This window comes from Lupinus angustifolius, chromosome LG08 (assembly GCF_001865875.1).
Source record: "Lupinus angustifolius cultivar Tanjil chromosome LG08, LupAngTanjil_v1.0, whole genome shotgun sequence".
NCBI lineage: Eukaryota > Viridiplantae > Streptophyta > Magnoliopsida > Fabales > Fabaceae > Lupinus > Lupinus angustifolius.
The window spans coordinates 2814900-2832095 of record NC_032016.1 but is presented as its reverse complement, the minus strand read 5'-3'; the positions used below and the strand labels follow the sequence as shown (position 1 = coordinate 2832095).

General features: G+C 30.5%; 2 protein-coding genes across 3 annotated transcripts; both read left to right on the top strand.

The window, feature by feature from the left end:
• Positions 3706-7646, top strand: LOC109353741 (magnesium transporter MRS2-2-like). 2 transcript variants are annotated; one of them, XM_019596105.1, is made up of 11 exons: positions 3706-4032; positions 4141-4170; positions 5038-5191; positions 5373-5494; positions 5808-5882; positions 6182-6397; positions 6494-6538; positions 6894-6938; positions 7027-7056; positions 7172-7291; positions 7363-7646. In XM_019596105.1, exons 1-11 carry the CDS (start codon positions 3784-3786, stop codon positions 7447-7449), a joined length of 1173 nt encoding a protein of 390 aa, XP_019451650.1. In that variant the 5' UTR covers positions 3706-3783; the 3' UTR covers positions 7450-7646. The 2 variants fall into 2 exon arrangements, with proteins under 2 accessions (XP_019451650.1, XP_019451651.1); XM_019596106.1 differs by lacking the exon at positions 7027-7056.
• Positions 11600-15922, top strand: LOC109354255 (E3 ubiquitin protein ligase DRIP2-like). Its single transcript, XM_019596620.1, has 7 exons — positions 11600-12168; positions 12806-12905; positions 13643-14033; positions 14240-14724; positions 14822-14872; positions 15472-15544; positions 15625-15922. Exons 1-7 carry the CDS (start codon positions 12048-12050, stop codon positions 15781-15783), a joined length of 1380 nt encoding a protein of 459 aa, XP_019452165.1. The 5' UTR covers positions 11600-12047; the 3' UTR covers positions 15784-15922.

Sequence of the window (17196 nt, the reverse complement as noted above, 5' to 3'; positions counted from 1 at the left end):
ATTAAAATAGCTCTATGTGTAATAACTAAAATCAAATTGTAAAGATATATGAACCATTAACATATCTCTATGTCAAATAACTACGTTAACAAGTATAAAAGTTATTACTTGTTGAATTAGCTATATATCTAATAACCAAAAAATTGATATAAATTTATGTATTGCAATTATATGAATATGATGAGTTGAATAAATTCAAAATTACAACAAAGATCTCTCCAAAATTTTCATTCCCAAATCATACAAAATGTGATGAATCGTAAATTAAGTATTAAACAAATACACAACTCATAAAAATCAAAGCATAAAGAATTAGTATAAATTTGAATATATCAAACTCATATTATATTCAATCACAACAACAAGAAAATTAACTACTTATATTCATGGGGACTAAATATAAGTAAAAGAAAGTGAAAATACAACTCAAGGTTGAGAAATTACTATTCCAATTAGCATAGATTAACTCATCTAGCACTCTTTGCTTCTATAACTATAATGGAGCTTAACAAACCTAATTACTAAAAAAATTCAAGTTACAAATGTATTGCCCGAACGTGTATCTTACAAACCCAATTTTTATGGAACTATCAAGGGTATTTCCTCACCTTTTTGGGTAATGAATTATTCACCTTTGAGGTTTGAGGTTTGTGGCTACCGCTCCCAACAAATTTTGCTGCCATGAATCAAACATAATTTGATCCCTTTTTAAAAAATCTGCAACTCGCGCTCAACTCAACCAATTATGTTGAGCACACCATTTCATCTAGTCAGACTCGACATTTCACATAGTCAAGCTACACTAAACACAATTTTAATGATTAATACATGTATTCATTACAATTAATGTTTGGAGAGTTAATTGCGAGTAAAAATATATATCCTTTTTTATATCTTGAGATGTTTAAGTTCATCCATTTTAAAAAAAAAATTATTAAACAATGTAAAACTTTGGTACAATGAACTAAGATTCCCATTTATGGAGAATGTATTTAAAGGGGAGCAATAAAAAGAGTTAAAAAAAATAAGTAATAAGGATATATTTGTAAAATAAAAACAGAGTAAACGAGTCTTGAGTTTATAAAATATAAAAATGTTGAAAAAAGGAAAGTATCAAAAGATATGAATAAAAGAATAATTCCTTAATTTTACAATATAATAATGTTTATACTAAATTAATTGTCATTTTCAAAGGACCAATCTATTTTTGTTGTTGAAATTAAGACTGACATATTAATTGTCATTGTCAACGAATTCGTCCAAAAGAAGCAAAAAACAAATGAAAGAATATTGTAGTCCATGCTTCCCATTGATTTTCACAGCACTCAACATCTATGTGTTAACTCTACACATCATAGTATTATACTAAATTACTAACAACGAAAAAATAAAATATTGATATTTTCATCAACACTTGTGTAAGATTCTATTAAATCATCAATATTAATTGTAGTTTAGTGGTGTATATCTGCTATCTCATAATAAATGTCATGAACCTTGTGACTGGTTGCAAAAATATTCAAATTAAAATTTAATTATTAAGTATTTTTTTAATCATTTTTAGCTTATAACACATGAAGTAATATTCATTATAAAACAAAAGATGTGTTTCCATTATTTAGTTGGATACTCTCGGTGGAACTAAAAATAATTAATGTCTAATTTTTTTTAGTAAACTACATTGTTGTCTCATCTTGTTTCTGTTTTCTTTTTGGTAAGACTTATCTCTTCTTTTTCGGTAAAAAAAACTGTTCTATCATATTTTGACTTACACATTATCACACATCTCATTAATTTCTTAAACAATGAGACTTCAACCATTTTTAATAATCTAGTCAGCTATAATTTTAATTTAACTAGAAAAGTAGAAAAGAATTAGAGTGATATATTCAATAAATATACAAAAGTCTCAATTCTGAATTTTGTAGATAAAAATTTACCCATAAGAGAGGTAGTTAACCATGTTATTTAAATGTTTTTAACTTGAATAAATTATGTCCTTCACAAGTGGACAATAAATAATAAATAATATTTAATATATAATAAAAACTGATATTTTTGTCATTTACTTAGGTTTGAAAAATCATATACCTCTTGGTTAATATATCTTTTTCAATAAGGTCATGGGATTTTGGAATATATGTCAATTGGAAATTTTTTATAAAGTGAGACAAATCAAAAAAATTAAATTAATAGAGTGTATATTTATGTTTTGTATTCTTTTTAGTATAAAGATTTATATATAATTAATACATTATTTACAATTTATTTATATTATTTTTATTTAAGAATTAACAATGATTAAATATTTATGATGAATAATGTGATCATAGTGTAAAAAACTATTATGAGGAAATAATTTTTTTCTCTTAATAATTTAAACATGTTGAAAATGGAACCTATCAAAACATAATACTTTTACTTTTGACCTTTCTGCAAAGTACTTCACAAAAAGCCTGGTGAGAAACTTAACTGCTGAAAGATCAAAGAATACTTGGAAAAAGTGAAGTGAGAAACGTAATTGCATTAGAATTTGGAAACAAAACAATACAACCAAAGCCAGCAAAAAAAAGATCAGGTCGTACCTTATGTCAACCAGACTCAACTCTCACTCCTTAATTCACATTTGAATGGGGATTATGGATAATAACTGGTCTGGATTCATTCGATTAGTGTATTATCTAGATTCATTCGATTAGTGTATTATCTAGATTCATTCTCTTACTTCATTTTTTGACTCTCACCTATGCTGATATCTCCTGAGTCTGTTATCTACGGATCCTTGCATTCCCAAAGGTCCGTGCTATCCACAAATTAAAAAATATTAAAAATAATTATGAGTAATTTATGTAATTCTGTATTTGTTTCCTACGACATTATATTACCATGTGAATTAACAACATACTATTACACTCCTTCACGATATATCATTTTTGTTTAATAATATAATAATCACATTTATAAATTAATATGATATTACAATTATGAATTAACAATATAACATTACATATGATTAACATGATATTATAATTATGTTGCTATATATTTAGGAAGAAATAGAGTATCTACGAGTCTGGATACCTCATTATCTGACCCAGACTCATCCAACGATGAGTCTCAAAATCTCGGATCTCACTTATCGACGTGTCTAAAAATACGAACCCAAATCTGACCCATTGTGAATATTATTTGTGAATACTCACATATCGAGGTACCCATTGTCATCCTTGATGGGGATTCTCTGTCCCAAAATAAATATGTCTTCATATCTCTGATCAATCATCTTATTATAAGTATTATATTAATATTATTTTATGTTTTTATAATTTTTCTTGATTAAATGTTATTTTTTTCATTGGATTGGACACAAAATGAGATTTGTGATCTCTATCACCATTTAGCCCTAATTTCCAATCAAGTCTTATTCACCTGCCCCACACCAACTCTCATGCTAAGAAACAATCTAACATATTTGAAAGTTGTATTTTACATTTTAATTTTCTACCAAAATTTAACTTGCAAACAAATATTTAATATTGATTATAAGTTTGGATAAAAGATGAAAGTTGTGAAAGTTGTGTTACATCCTGACTGTTTTACACTTCATTTTATTATATTATTGGTATTATGGTATATACCATCCTTCCTCTAATAAAGAAACATATTTTAAGCTTGAACTGAGTAACCATTTGCTGAAACTAGCATGAGTAATTTGGCTTCATTTTTCATTCATGTTTGGTTGAAGTAGCGTAAGTTTTTGTGTGGAAAGTATTATGGTAAGAGATGTCACGGGATGGAAGCGTTGTTCCTGAAGACCCAAAGGCCATAGTGGTTGTGAAGAAGAGGACACAGTTTTCAAGGAGTTGGGTTCTGTTTGATGCAACTGGTCAAGGTTCAATGCTTGATGTTGATAAATATGAAATCATGCAAAGGGTTCAGATTCATGCTCGTGATTTTAGAATCATTGATCCTTTCCTCTCTTACCCTTCCACTATTCTTGGTCGTGACAAGGCCATTGTCCTTAACTTGGAGGTGCTTTATTATTTGGAAGTTAATCCTTTTTGTTTTATTATTGCACTATGTTTGACCTTTTCTGATTTTTTGTTTTGCTTTTCACTTTTTCTGACTCTGGAGTTTCAGCATATCAAGGCAATTATCACAGCTGAAGAGGTTAGTTAGTCAGCTTTTTCTATGTTTTTGTCAAAGTGTTATTGCATGCTAACTTAGTGTATGAACAAATAATATTTTATTTTGATTTGGACAATCCTCTTTCTATTTTATTAGTTTTATCTGCGTTATATCAAATTGAATTGCAGACTTCATCACGTAAAAGTTGTAATGACTTTTACAACTGTATGACCCTGTAATTATGTTATTAAACTGAATCATAATTATGTAGTGACATCGGGCCTCAATCGCATTATATCGCATTTTGACCACATCAAATTTAAAAACATTTTTTGATTATGATTGCAGTTCGAGTTAGGTTGTGTTTACCTTTGGTCACGATACCTTTGGGGAAATTCTTGCAACAACAATATCATTCTTACATTGGTTAAGTATGTTAGTTAATCATTTACAATGGGATGGGTTGTGAAACCTCTTTGTGGGAGCTAACTTTTAGGATATAGTTAGACCAAGTTATTCGAACTGTGTGTATCAGTTTGTTGCTGAATGGCTGAAGCTTCCTTCTGAAGGAACAAAAGTTGAAACATAATTCCTTCTTATCTCATATAAATAGAAACATTATGAAATTACTATAAAATCAGAATGTGTCCTTTTAGAGTACTTGTGAGTGAAAAACTTAGAGTGGTTAAACATCATACCTTACACACGCAGTTAATTGCAGTGCACAAATAATTGGTTGAAAGACTTAACTACAGTCATTAATTGTTGTTATTTTGTTACTAACTTCAATCAGGTGTAATGTTCTCTTTGTTAATCCCTGAATTCATCTATTGACTATTGGCCCTTTGTAGAAAATAATGTTATAGGCTCCTGTTTCCAGATTCTAATTGTAACTAAATTGTGGCATAGGTATTGCTGCGAGATCCAACAGATGAAAATGTCATCCCGGTCATTGAGGAACTGCGAAGGCGATTGCCTCAAGTGTGTTTCTTTCATCAACAGCAAGAAGATGGTAAAGAGTATCCTGGTGTTCAACATGATATTGAAGGAACTGAAGAAGATGGTATGTTATATTATTGTTGTTATTATTTTTATTTTGGTGCAATTTTCGCAATTTCGAACCTGACCCATGTAAACTACCATCATCTCATGACCCTGTTATTTGTGAACGAATATTAGCACTGATTCTTGATAAACAAGTCCTTCTTTTTTCGTATCTGAATGATCTAGATTATGCAATGTAGAGTCGCCATTTGAGTTTCGGGTCCTGGAGGTAGCTTTAGAAGCTATTTGCAGTTTCCTTGCTGCACGTACAACAGAGTTGGAAATGGCTGTTTATCCTGCATTAGATGAACTTACCTCCAAGGTACATATATAATTGGAAATCCTTATTTTGTTTTTTCTTTCCTCTTGTTTTGGTTTTCATCTGATTCCTTTCATCAAATATATTTAATCCCTTTTGGTGATTGGATTTTGTTTCTAATATCTTATCCTTTCATTTGATTGCTTATAATTAGCATGACTGACATATTTATTCTGAGTATGATTGTTTTGTTTACGAATGTTTCTCTTGTTTGGCATGAAATGTGGTTCCATTCTTGAACCATTTTCTTTAACAAAAATCGTAACTGTTATTTTGTTTACTTATCATCAGCTTGTCCAATTATTGTAATTTGCAGATCAGCAGTCATCATTTGGACAGAGTTCGTAAACTGAAGAGTTCGATGAATAGGCTCACAGGTAGGGTTCAAAAGGTATGTCAAATTCTGCACCTGCTGCCTCATATATACAAATTTTCTTCAGAAGTTTATAAGAAGAATTCATTACTTTACTTGACTGCGTGTTGTGCCTCATTCTTGCTTAGAATTATCTGCTTTCTACCGAAAATACAAAGTACTTTGTCAAATCATAGGATTAACTTTTACTTTGCCCAATTGTGGATGATGAATTTTATGAAACCCAGATGGCTGCAAACTTAATACTTCAGTTTTAAGCAGAATAGAACATCTATTCCTTTTCAGTCCCTAGTTACCAATTCTGTTATCTGCTTCAGGTGAGAGATGAGCTTGAACAATTACTGAATGACGATGACGATATGGCTGATCTTTACTTGTCGAGAAAGGCAGGTTCATCAACACTAGTTACTGGATCAGGCCCTGCAAATTCAGTTGCTGCTCCCCCCACCATAGGATCAAAGACATCTAAAGCAAGTATGGCGACAGTTCATGTTGACGAAAATGGTGTGGAAGAGCTTGAAATGTTACTCGAGGTTATAACATTATTTACTTGAAAATTTAGAATGAAATGATCTCTCAGTTTTTTAAATGAAAATTATTGTTATAAGTGAGGGTTGTTCATTTTGCAGGCTTATTTCATGCAAATTGATGCCACATTGGACAAATTAACCACGGTAAGTATCTTATATGTGTGTGTGCATGTGCGTGTCCAATAGGGACTTTTGTAGCTTAATTTTGGCATATGATGACATACCAAAAAAACTGGACTCTCCAGTGCCGGAGAGAATCTCCATCCATACACGGCAGTTCATTTATATATTAAGCATTTCCGAAAAGGATAAGACAAGTAGAATACTCATTTGATGTATTCTTAACCCCTCTGCAAGTCTGTGTTCACTTATTATATGTTTTGCTTGAACTGTGAATTTTCTATTTTACCTTATTGGTCTATAAATGACATTTCAAGTTAAAATATTGCTACATGTCATGCATTTCTTAATTCTAATTGTTTTTACTTCTCATTTTCAGCTAAGAGAGTATATTGATGATACTGAAGATTATATTAGTATCCAAGTAAGTAACTAGCAAGTTATTGGTAATATCTATTGGCATTTGATGAATGGCATGCAATTAAACAAAAAAAAAAATTTCTATTTTGCAGCTTGACAAACATAGAAATCAGCTTATTCAGGTGCCTTTATCTTTCTGCATCATGCACATTACGTATCAGTATTCGGTAATGTATTTTATTTTGATGATATCACTAACCATTTGAATAATTGTATTCATCTTGTTCACTTATGCAGTTAGACCTCATTCTTAATACCGGAAATGTTTGTCTATCTATCTTTGCTTTGCTCACTTCACTATTTAACATGAATTTCCCAAACACTTGGAATGTAAACCATAGTTACATGTTCAAATGGGTAAGCAATCTATTGCTGTTAAATATTTTTTAACCATACAATAAGAATAAATATATCTTGTTTTTCCGCAGGTGATTATTGTCACAGGGGTATCTTCTACTGTTATGTTTCTTCTGATTATTGCTTATGCTTGTAAAAAGGGGTTGTTTGGATCATGAAAAGATGAATCAATTATTGAAAAGGGTTGCAGACAATGAGCTATTGGACTCTTACTATCCTCAATTATTTTGTTCTGTGGGTTCAAGTGTCAAAACAATGTACATATTGAAAGTTGGTTCTTGTGTTTTTTAGTATTTTTTTAATGCATTGTACATGATTAAATTAAAGTTGAATATGCTAAATTTTTATATGTTTTGTATGCCACATTGTTATTGTTTTTTTATTCATTTTAGGATTTAATATGTATACATTGATAGTACAAGTATTATTTACATTGTCAGTAAATCATTCATCGTTGATTTTTATTAATTGTCGCGCCCCGATTTTCGGGGGCACGACTTTATTTAGAGTCGTCACTACATTTTATAGTTAAAAATGCAGAAAAATCTTTTAAGCCGAATTACCTTGGGCATTTGGATTTTTGATATCCAGGTTCGAGAGTCAGTTACAAGGCAGGAAAAATATTAGCACTCTACCCGTCCGCCTTAAGCGATATCCTTTCTTTGATAAATAATGTGAGGATAAGACTAATGTGGCACTTGGGTATCTCTTGGACACGTGGCATCAGGTGAGTGGATGAGCAGATGATGGTGTGAAGAGTCTTGACACGTGGCGTGTCCGTTTTGGATGAATGAGGAGGGTGCACGGATGGTTCTGTGCATACAGCTGCACTGGAATACGTGTTCCAGTGTGTGTAATGATCCCATGTTGCACAGTGTACCGTAGCTCGGACACTTTTCTTGGTCCGATTAGCTGGATCTCTGGTCAACGTGAATGAATGGAAAGTAAGCAGATCAGACTGTTGTGATTTAATGTTCCACGCAAGTGCATGGGAATGACATGGACCTGTCTGCACTGGATCGCTCTGAAAGTAAAAAATAGTATTTTTTCTCTTTTGGGCACAGCTTTTTTAGTGTTTTTAGTTTAAACTTTTTATGTTCACTATAGGCTCTATTTATAGTGAACTTTTAACCACCGAATCCTAACACTTCGGTTAATAAAATTTCGAATTCAAATAAATTTAATCTCTTAATTTTAAGGATCTTAATAATTTTAATAATTTTAAGGATCTTAATAATTTTAAGGATCTCTTCATATTATTTTAATAATTTTATGTTATTCATTTTTCAAATTTAAATTAGGTTGGTAATATATTTAATTATTTAAATTGTTTCAATTTTTTTTATAAAATATGAATAAAAATAAAACTAATTATTTTCTATACATTTAATATTAAAAATTTCGAAAAATTAAAATAAATAAATAAACATTTTTTCTTTCTCTTTCTAGAAAAAGAGTATAGGTTCATAGCGACATATTCCTAATTCAAAATTTTTATTTCCTAAAATTGTTTTCTTAATTTATTTTAGTTTTGAACATTTGGTTAACCTAACAACTTGGATTGAACCCTATCAACTTCAATTTATTATTATTTTGAATTTTCGGTTAACCTAATCACTTGGATTTAGTAACTTCATTTGTTTATTATTTTCGAATTTTTAGTTAACCTAATCATTAGATTTAGGAACTTGATTTTGTTTTGTTTTGTTATATTTAAATAATTTTTTGAAAATAATTATAAAAGATTCATAAAAATATTTTAATTATTTTTATTCATCAAATATTAAAATTCTGGAAAATATCAAAATACATAAAATGAATTTAATTTATTCTTGTTATTTTTTTGGGCTTTTTCTGGGCCGGACAAAATTGGGTGTTCACATTAATCATTATTGACTCTCAAACAAAAGTAATACAAATCAGTAGCGAATAATGTACTGACATTATAAAAAACTTTACACTATGAATACATAGATTTTAAACTCTTCACTTTAATATAAAGAAGATTGAATAAGCTTCATATATGCATCCAAATTTCATGGCATTTTTGCAATTAGGTGTACATGTGTGGATAACTAGTATCTAGATAGCTATGTTCCTAAATTATTAGAGAGAAAAAATATTTATATTTTGAAAATGTAAGAGTTTTTTATATATTTATAAATAAATGAAAGGATAATATAATTATTTAACTATTAATTATTTTTACCATTAAAAAATCAATATTATTTCAAGAGAGTGATGTAAGGTAAAGAGAGACAGATTAAGAGATTGAGGTTAAGATTTTCCACCTGATTTTGAACAATAATAGAGTCTTAAGGAAAAATTGATGTTAAGACTTTCCATAAGTCTTTGTTAAAACTCTGGTGTGGGTACCCAAAACTCAAATCAATGGATTTAGTACAAGAAGAAAGGCGATTGGTCTAATTAAAATAAAGAGGGTTATAGTGTCATTATCACAACAATGGGGAATGATGAACTATTAATTATTAAATATTAGTTTATTAAATACTCTTGAATGTTCTTCTGTATTAAGATGATATTATTTGTAGGAATATGCATGCACTAGACACAAATAATATTAGACAATTAAGTTTAATAAAGTAATTTTAATAAGCACTATCTTCAATAAAAATATTCATGGAGATGTATCCATACACATCCGCTCAAAATTATTATTATCATCAAGTGTTCTCCCATTTTTTAATATAAAATTAGGGAATGTTTATAAAAGCATTCTAAATTATATGCCTTTTGTAAGTAGGTTATACGAACAACTTTTTCTTCCTAATTATCTCTTAAACTTTAATGATTAGTAAAATTAGTTTATATTAAAAGATAATATTAAATTACCCGTTCATTATTTTCCAACTTTGACTGTTAGATTATTATTATTTTAATTTTATAAATTAATCTTATTGCCTTAACAATTTTTAACTATGACATTTCCTTATTTTCTTTTCAACCAATTTGTATTTCAACCGTGACTTCCTCTGATGATCAATATTGACTAATATATATTGTTGTCAATTGTAGTCAAGTGTGTTGTGAGTTTCATTACAATTATTTATTGTTGACTTATAAATAATTTAACAATATGTATACATAGATCTAATTTCATTAAGTGGTGATGTTTAAAGAGTAGTTAGGAAAAAAATATTTTATCGTAACTACTTATAGAAAACATAAAATTTATAAAGGTTTTATACGCTTTTCCTATAAAGTTATGATGTTCAAAGAAATATATGTGAGTTAATATTTATATACATTCAATATATTATTTAACATTTATTTGTATTTTTTTTGAAGAGTTAATGATCATTAAAAATAAATGGTAATATTGTATAAAACTTTTACACTTATAATTTTCCTATAAATATAACCATATGACCAACCAGTATCCTCTTAATCTATGCATAAGAAAGTAATTTTGTTCAATGTGTGGGATTGCTCCTATCCATATATGTTGTTACTATCTATATTTATACTTCTATATTATTATCTATATCTATATTTCTATGGTATTAATTTCTATGGTATTAATAAAGGTAAAACAATAAATAACCACCACCATGACATGTTTTTTATATTTTAAATTTATCTTTTTATATTATTAATAACTACTTTAAACTTCCAAACATTACTTTCATTGCTTTCATTTTTATATTAATATATCATTAATCTCATACAAATCCTCTTATTTCTATATTCTTTCTTTCTCAACTTAAGTAAAACAAACAATAACATCAAAAACATTTATCATGATTATTAGCACAAAATAAGAAATTTGCATAAATTTTATGTAGATATCAACTATCACATGTTATCTTCTAAATTTTCACTCTTTATTGAATTTATATATTGCATTCTATATATAAAAAATGTGAGTGACCGACATGAGAGTGTTGGTCGACACGTTAGTCATATATAAATAATAAAGATTTAATATGTATACACTAAAATGTAAATATTTTTTACACCATCGGCATTCCATCATTCTTATTCATATGTTAGTTAGTATTAACTTTTAAACAAAAGTAATATGGATAATGTGCTGACATTGCAAAAAACTTTCCACTCTCAATACATACATTTTAAACTCAAAGAATAAACTTTGACTTCATAAGATTCCAATAGTCTTTACATCATCATATAAACTTTTTATTGGTATTTAGAGAGTTTTTCCCGGATTTGATTCCAATTAATCAGATACTTAGGGTAAAAACATATAAACAAATAATCAAAATTAGGAAGAAAAAAAGAGGAAAAAATAGTTGGCTGGGATTGTGTTGTGTGTAGTGGGGAAAATCACTGTTTCCTAGAAATAATAACACACATGACGTTTCACTTTCTTCTGTAACATTCAACCATCTTATAGATAGGTTCTCTCCAATACGTTATTTTTAGCTTCAAAGGGATAATAACAAAAACTCCATTCATCGTACAAATCGAACACTACACACGTTCGATACTCCAAAAAAAATCGATTTTTTTTTGTTTTCTTCAATTCTTTCCATGATCAAGGATTTACCCATTATAGGATCATGCATAATTCTAAGAACCCTTTTGTTTTTCTCTGGTCCTCACAACTATTTCCTTAGTTATCTTCGTGGGTTTTGCACCCTTTTGGTTTTCATTCCATAACTTCTTTGTTTGGTGACATGCACCATGTGGGGTACGTGAGTAGTAGTGGTACTTGTGTTTTTTTTGTCAACGTGTGTTGTGTGTTCTTGTCAGATATAAAAAGACAAGAATAATGACAAGTGAAATTGTGAAGGTACCGAGAGATAAGGCAAAGGTTTCACCACCCTTAACATGTATTTTATGTAATCAATTGTTCAGAAATGCCACCACTGTGATTGAATGTTTGCATACTTGTAAGTCCTACTTTTTTCTCTGTTTTTATGTTTTATTCAATTATGTGGTATTGCTGAAGATTTTAATGCTAAGAAACTTTCTCATTTTGGTTATTGTAGCACATTGTATGTGTCTTCTTTATTTGATTTTATGTATTTGAATTACAAGAATGCCTTACATTGATGTTATTGGCCTACTTATCTTCTCACTCAATTGGAATACTTTGTTAATCATAACTTGAGTTTGCTTCCATGTTAGCAAGAATTTTCTGCTATTTAGTATTTCCATATAATCTCTAGCTGGAAAAATTGTTAGTGTTCAGCTTTTTGTCACAAATTGTGATACAGCATGATTGTGGCAGGATTAATGTCTTCTAAATGTCACTTCATAGGAAACTTTTATTACTATTGATTTTTCTGCTTCTGATTTCACTTCTTACATTTTTTTGAGCATGTGTTTATGCTTAGTCATTTTAAATTCAGTAGCTAAGACTTTTGTAGGATTATGCTAGAACTTTGGCCTAAATGTCCTTCATCTCCTTGCATTTTGTTTTCCTATCCTTTTACCTAATGAATGCTTTCACTGTTTTTCTTTACCATATACTTTCTGTGTTTGTCATTCTCTGTATGTGTGCCTAAATCTTGAGTTCAATAACAGTTTGCAGAGAATGCATAGAGAAGAAGATAACAGATGAGAAAATAACACACTGTCCAGTATGCAATACAGACTGGGGTTGGTTTCCGCAGGATAAATTAAAGTAAGTAACAGATTTTATTTTAAAGAATAACTTGATTTACGGCAGCGATATGCCAGCAAATGAACAACTTATACGCCAATTTTTAACGAGTGGGAAAAAAGAGAGTTTTGGTGTCTAACTAATGTGCCGCATGCCTCTGCCCCTTTTACATGTTAAATTGTTTCGATACAAAGCCTAGATCAGGAAAAAACTCAGATTTATAGCATTTAACTATAGATATTCTGAAGAAATTCAGCATTTATCGAAGAAAACACAAGCTAATGATTCAATGTCAGATGTTTTAAGAGCATGTTGTCATATCTTAGTTAGATTAGAGGGTTTAACATGTTTTAGATTAAAAGTATTTTTGTTACTCGAATTGTTCATCCAATGGTACAACCTGGGTATTGTTTTGATTTGAAATCTGCATGTAGGATAGATAATGTATCTCAGTGGTCTTGTACTTACACTATGGCTATGTTTGCATTGAGTTTTCATATGATGACATTCTTTATTCTGAATTCTATGAAGTCTTACTATGAATAGAATTAATTCATATGTAAATATTTCGAGGCGCAATGGACTAGGAATAGTATAAGGTGAAAATATGAACATCGAACATTTTAGATTGTTAGCGATTGAGAACAGGTGTGATATTTTATAATCATCTAATTGGTTGTTGTTCATTTTATTTCTTTCTTTCCCCCTCTTTCTGTGGAGTTTTCTGTAATTTTTCCTTGCTTTTTGGAAAACTACAGAGCAGATCACAGACTGCAAGGTTTAAGGGACAGAATTTTCCCCTCGAAAGGAAAAAATGCTAAGGTACCTGAAAATTCACCTTCAGTTACATTGCCAACAAAACCAAAGGAGGGTTCTCTATCTTCACTGAAGGCTGAAGCAAGAAAAGCCAAAGCGGCTGCAAAAAAAGTTGTCACTCCGAGAGATGAAAAATGCGGTGGGATAGAAAATTTGGACAAAGTTTCTACAATTCTATCTGCAAGAAGAGCAAAAGTTGCAGCACGAAAAAAATTTATTCAGAGAGAATCCAGTCCTACTTGCCAACCTGACGAAGTAACCGGAGATGAAAAGGATGATGATGGCTATTCCCAGCTTCAAACTTCTAACGGAACTTCCAAATCCAGAGTCCAGGTAGAGGAGGAAAAGCCTTTCTTATCTTTTTTTGTTCTCTCTTAATCCTATCTATAAACATGTTTTCTCTTGTTCCACTTTATATGTCAAGAAACTAATCTTATTTCTTTCTTCTTGTCTTCACCTTTTGTTTATAAGTTCTTTATATATATGTTTTCGCGCATGCATGACTATTTACCTGTACTGTTATTTTCTATGATTTGCAGAACACTTCAAAACCAGAACTCAGCAAACAAAAAGTGCCTAAGAAGAATTTAGAGGGCAGTACTGAGTTATGGAAAGATAAAGCTGAAATGTCTGAGCCATTAACTTTTCTGGTGGAAGCTGTAAGAAGAAATAAGTCAAGTAATAAGTCTCCTATGAAAGAAATTGCTGTCACTCCTGTGCCTGTGGACTCAAGTGACAGTGACTCTGAGGTGCCGAAGTTCCAAGTTAAGAAACATAGTCACACTGGTGGTAAGAGAGATTCAGACTCTACCAAACTCAGAAGGTTGCGGGACACTCAAGAAAGAACAGTTAAATTCTATGGGGACTTGAATCTTCCAGCACCAGCACCTGTGATTGGTTCTAGCACTGAAAGAAACAACAAATTTGGGAATCTTTCAGCACAACCTGTGATTGGTTCAAGTGGTAAAAGCGAAAAGATATTTGGCGGTCCAGTTTGGTTCTCCTTGGTTGCTTCTGAAGACAAGTAAGATTGCATTTCATGGTTTATTTAGAGTTGCAAGCTTGAAGTTAGTTATTTGTTTTAAATGTTGAATGTCTGATACTTCAATTCATGGATAAAGGGAAGAAGGTGCAAGATTGCCTCAAATATCTTCATGTTTCATAAGAGTCAAGTGAGTTTTATATTCCCTCTTTCAGCTACGAGTTTATGTTCTTTGCTCATTCCTTTATCTCTCAGTGTTGAGATGAACATATCATTAAGTAATTGTTTATCTGGCTCATGTTTCTTATGTAAAGAGCTGTTTTTTTATCCTCATTTTAATATGGCTTATCAGGTCTCACATTTCAAACATGAGATATGTATCTCTTAATTGTTTTGGTCATTAGTACACTCAAAACTAAGCCATGTCCATGCAAAAGTGTATATGGAAATCTGTAAACAATTATTCTTCTACATTTTAGGAACAATCAACCATTTCCGTAAGTGGTTAACTAAGTTAGTAAATGGTTTCTCATTCATCACTCTACTCATTAAATTGCTACAAGTAACACTTATCTGGATAGTCTGCATTTATTTGGTATTCTAAAGTTGATAAAGATTGGAATGATACAAGAATTCATCATAAGAACATCATGAGACGATTCCTTGTCAATACTTAAAAAAATACAGATTACTCAACTGTAATGAACTAATGACTGTGTTTTATTTGTCTTTCTTGTCCGGCATATCCGTGATACAACTGACAACTTACTAATCTTCAAATCATTCTAGGGATGGTAGTTTGCCTGTCTCATATATAGAAAAGTATATCGCGAAGAAGCTTGATCTTCCTAGTGATGCACAGGTAAATTGGTTTACTCTCTTTTGCTAAATCTATTGTCATTTCTTAGAAGCTGATTCTTTTTTCTGATTATACTCTTACAGGTGGAGATCTCATTATGGGGTCAGCCAGTTTTATCTTCATGGAAACTACAAAACTTAGTAGAAATGTGGTTGCAAACAATGCCGAAGGATGAGAAGATTCATACATCTGTTGGAAGCTCAGCTAAGGATTTTGTCATGGTCCTTTCATATGGACTATAGAGGCTTGAGTTGAGAGAGCTTATAATTACCCTGACATGTATTTTTTTATGAATTTTAAGAACTTTTTGTTTACTTTAAGCCTCACTGACCACAACACACACATTCAATTTTGGTTTCAATCTGATTTAGCTTATACTGATTTTCTTCAAGTTAAGCAAAAGATATGATTTATATTCCAAGGATGAGTTACCCTCTTTAGAGCAAACATGTGGTAAGATTTATATAATGTAAACAATTGAGTTTTTCCATACACATTATAGAGATCGAACTCCTAACATCATACTTCAGAAACATCAGCTATCGGATCACGGGTCCGAATATTGGTCCAATTCGTATGCCCTCAGGTTGTCACTTCGAAGTGTAATCGGATGGTGGCCCTTATTGTGGAGTGTCTATAGTCCATGTTTCGGATTTCATCCTTGAACACAGTTGATGATTCATTATCCAATGTGATGGGTTTAACTTTCAAGGCCATCTACTTTTTTAAGTTCTTGCCGCTCTCCAAAAACATTTGGCTTGCTTAGATTTCGATGTGGAACTAGAGCATTAACATTGCTAAAAATAGTTGAGAAAGTCAGCATATGATGCATGTGTGGCATAGTTGCTTTCATACAATTTGTGATTGGTAAGTGTGGATGGTTTGGCTTGGATCGCTTTCTCTCTCCCTCTCACGCCATGTTATAAATAGATATAGTTACTTGTGACATAGTTAACTATTACGTCAATTCAATGATTAAAATATATTATAATTAGTAATATTTATATTTATAAATTTATTATATTTATTATAAAATATATAACTTAATGGGTATTCAATTTAGTGATGAACTAGTGCACTATCATAATAGTACTCTAATCGGTATAATGAATAATAAAATGTGAGTAAGTATGTAGTGATTGTACTCTCTTCAGAAAATATGGGTGTCTTTAGTATGTACTCTCTTTAGAAAGTTATGGGTGTCTTTTTTCTTGTGAGATAGAGTGACCTTTTGTACTTTTGGTCTCTCTATTTATAACCCTTTGATTATGCCACACACATGACCTTGCATTAGCCTCACGCGCCTAGGTCGATTTACCTTTATATCCCCAAATCTAGTGATTTCTGGATAAGGCTTTAATCCAATACTTCACCCTTATAGTGACCCGTTTGCTTGCATGGACTTCATTTGAGGCAATATGAATATTATGAAGTGTACATCCACTTGTATCTTGGGATAAAATTTGTTTACCTAAGTAAGAATATGCATAAGAGTGAAACTATTATGATGAACCTTAGTTGGAACTTCCTAATGGATCCTTAATCATTGTGTCTTAAGGTTGTCAGAACAAAATGCATGAGATAAGAGAAATTCATTGTGTTTAATATTTTAAGGTTATTGAATTTTTCTTTTTGTACGGATATTCCCTCATCCT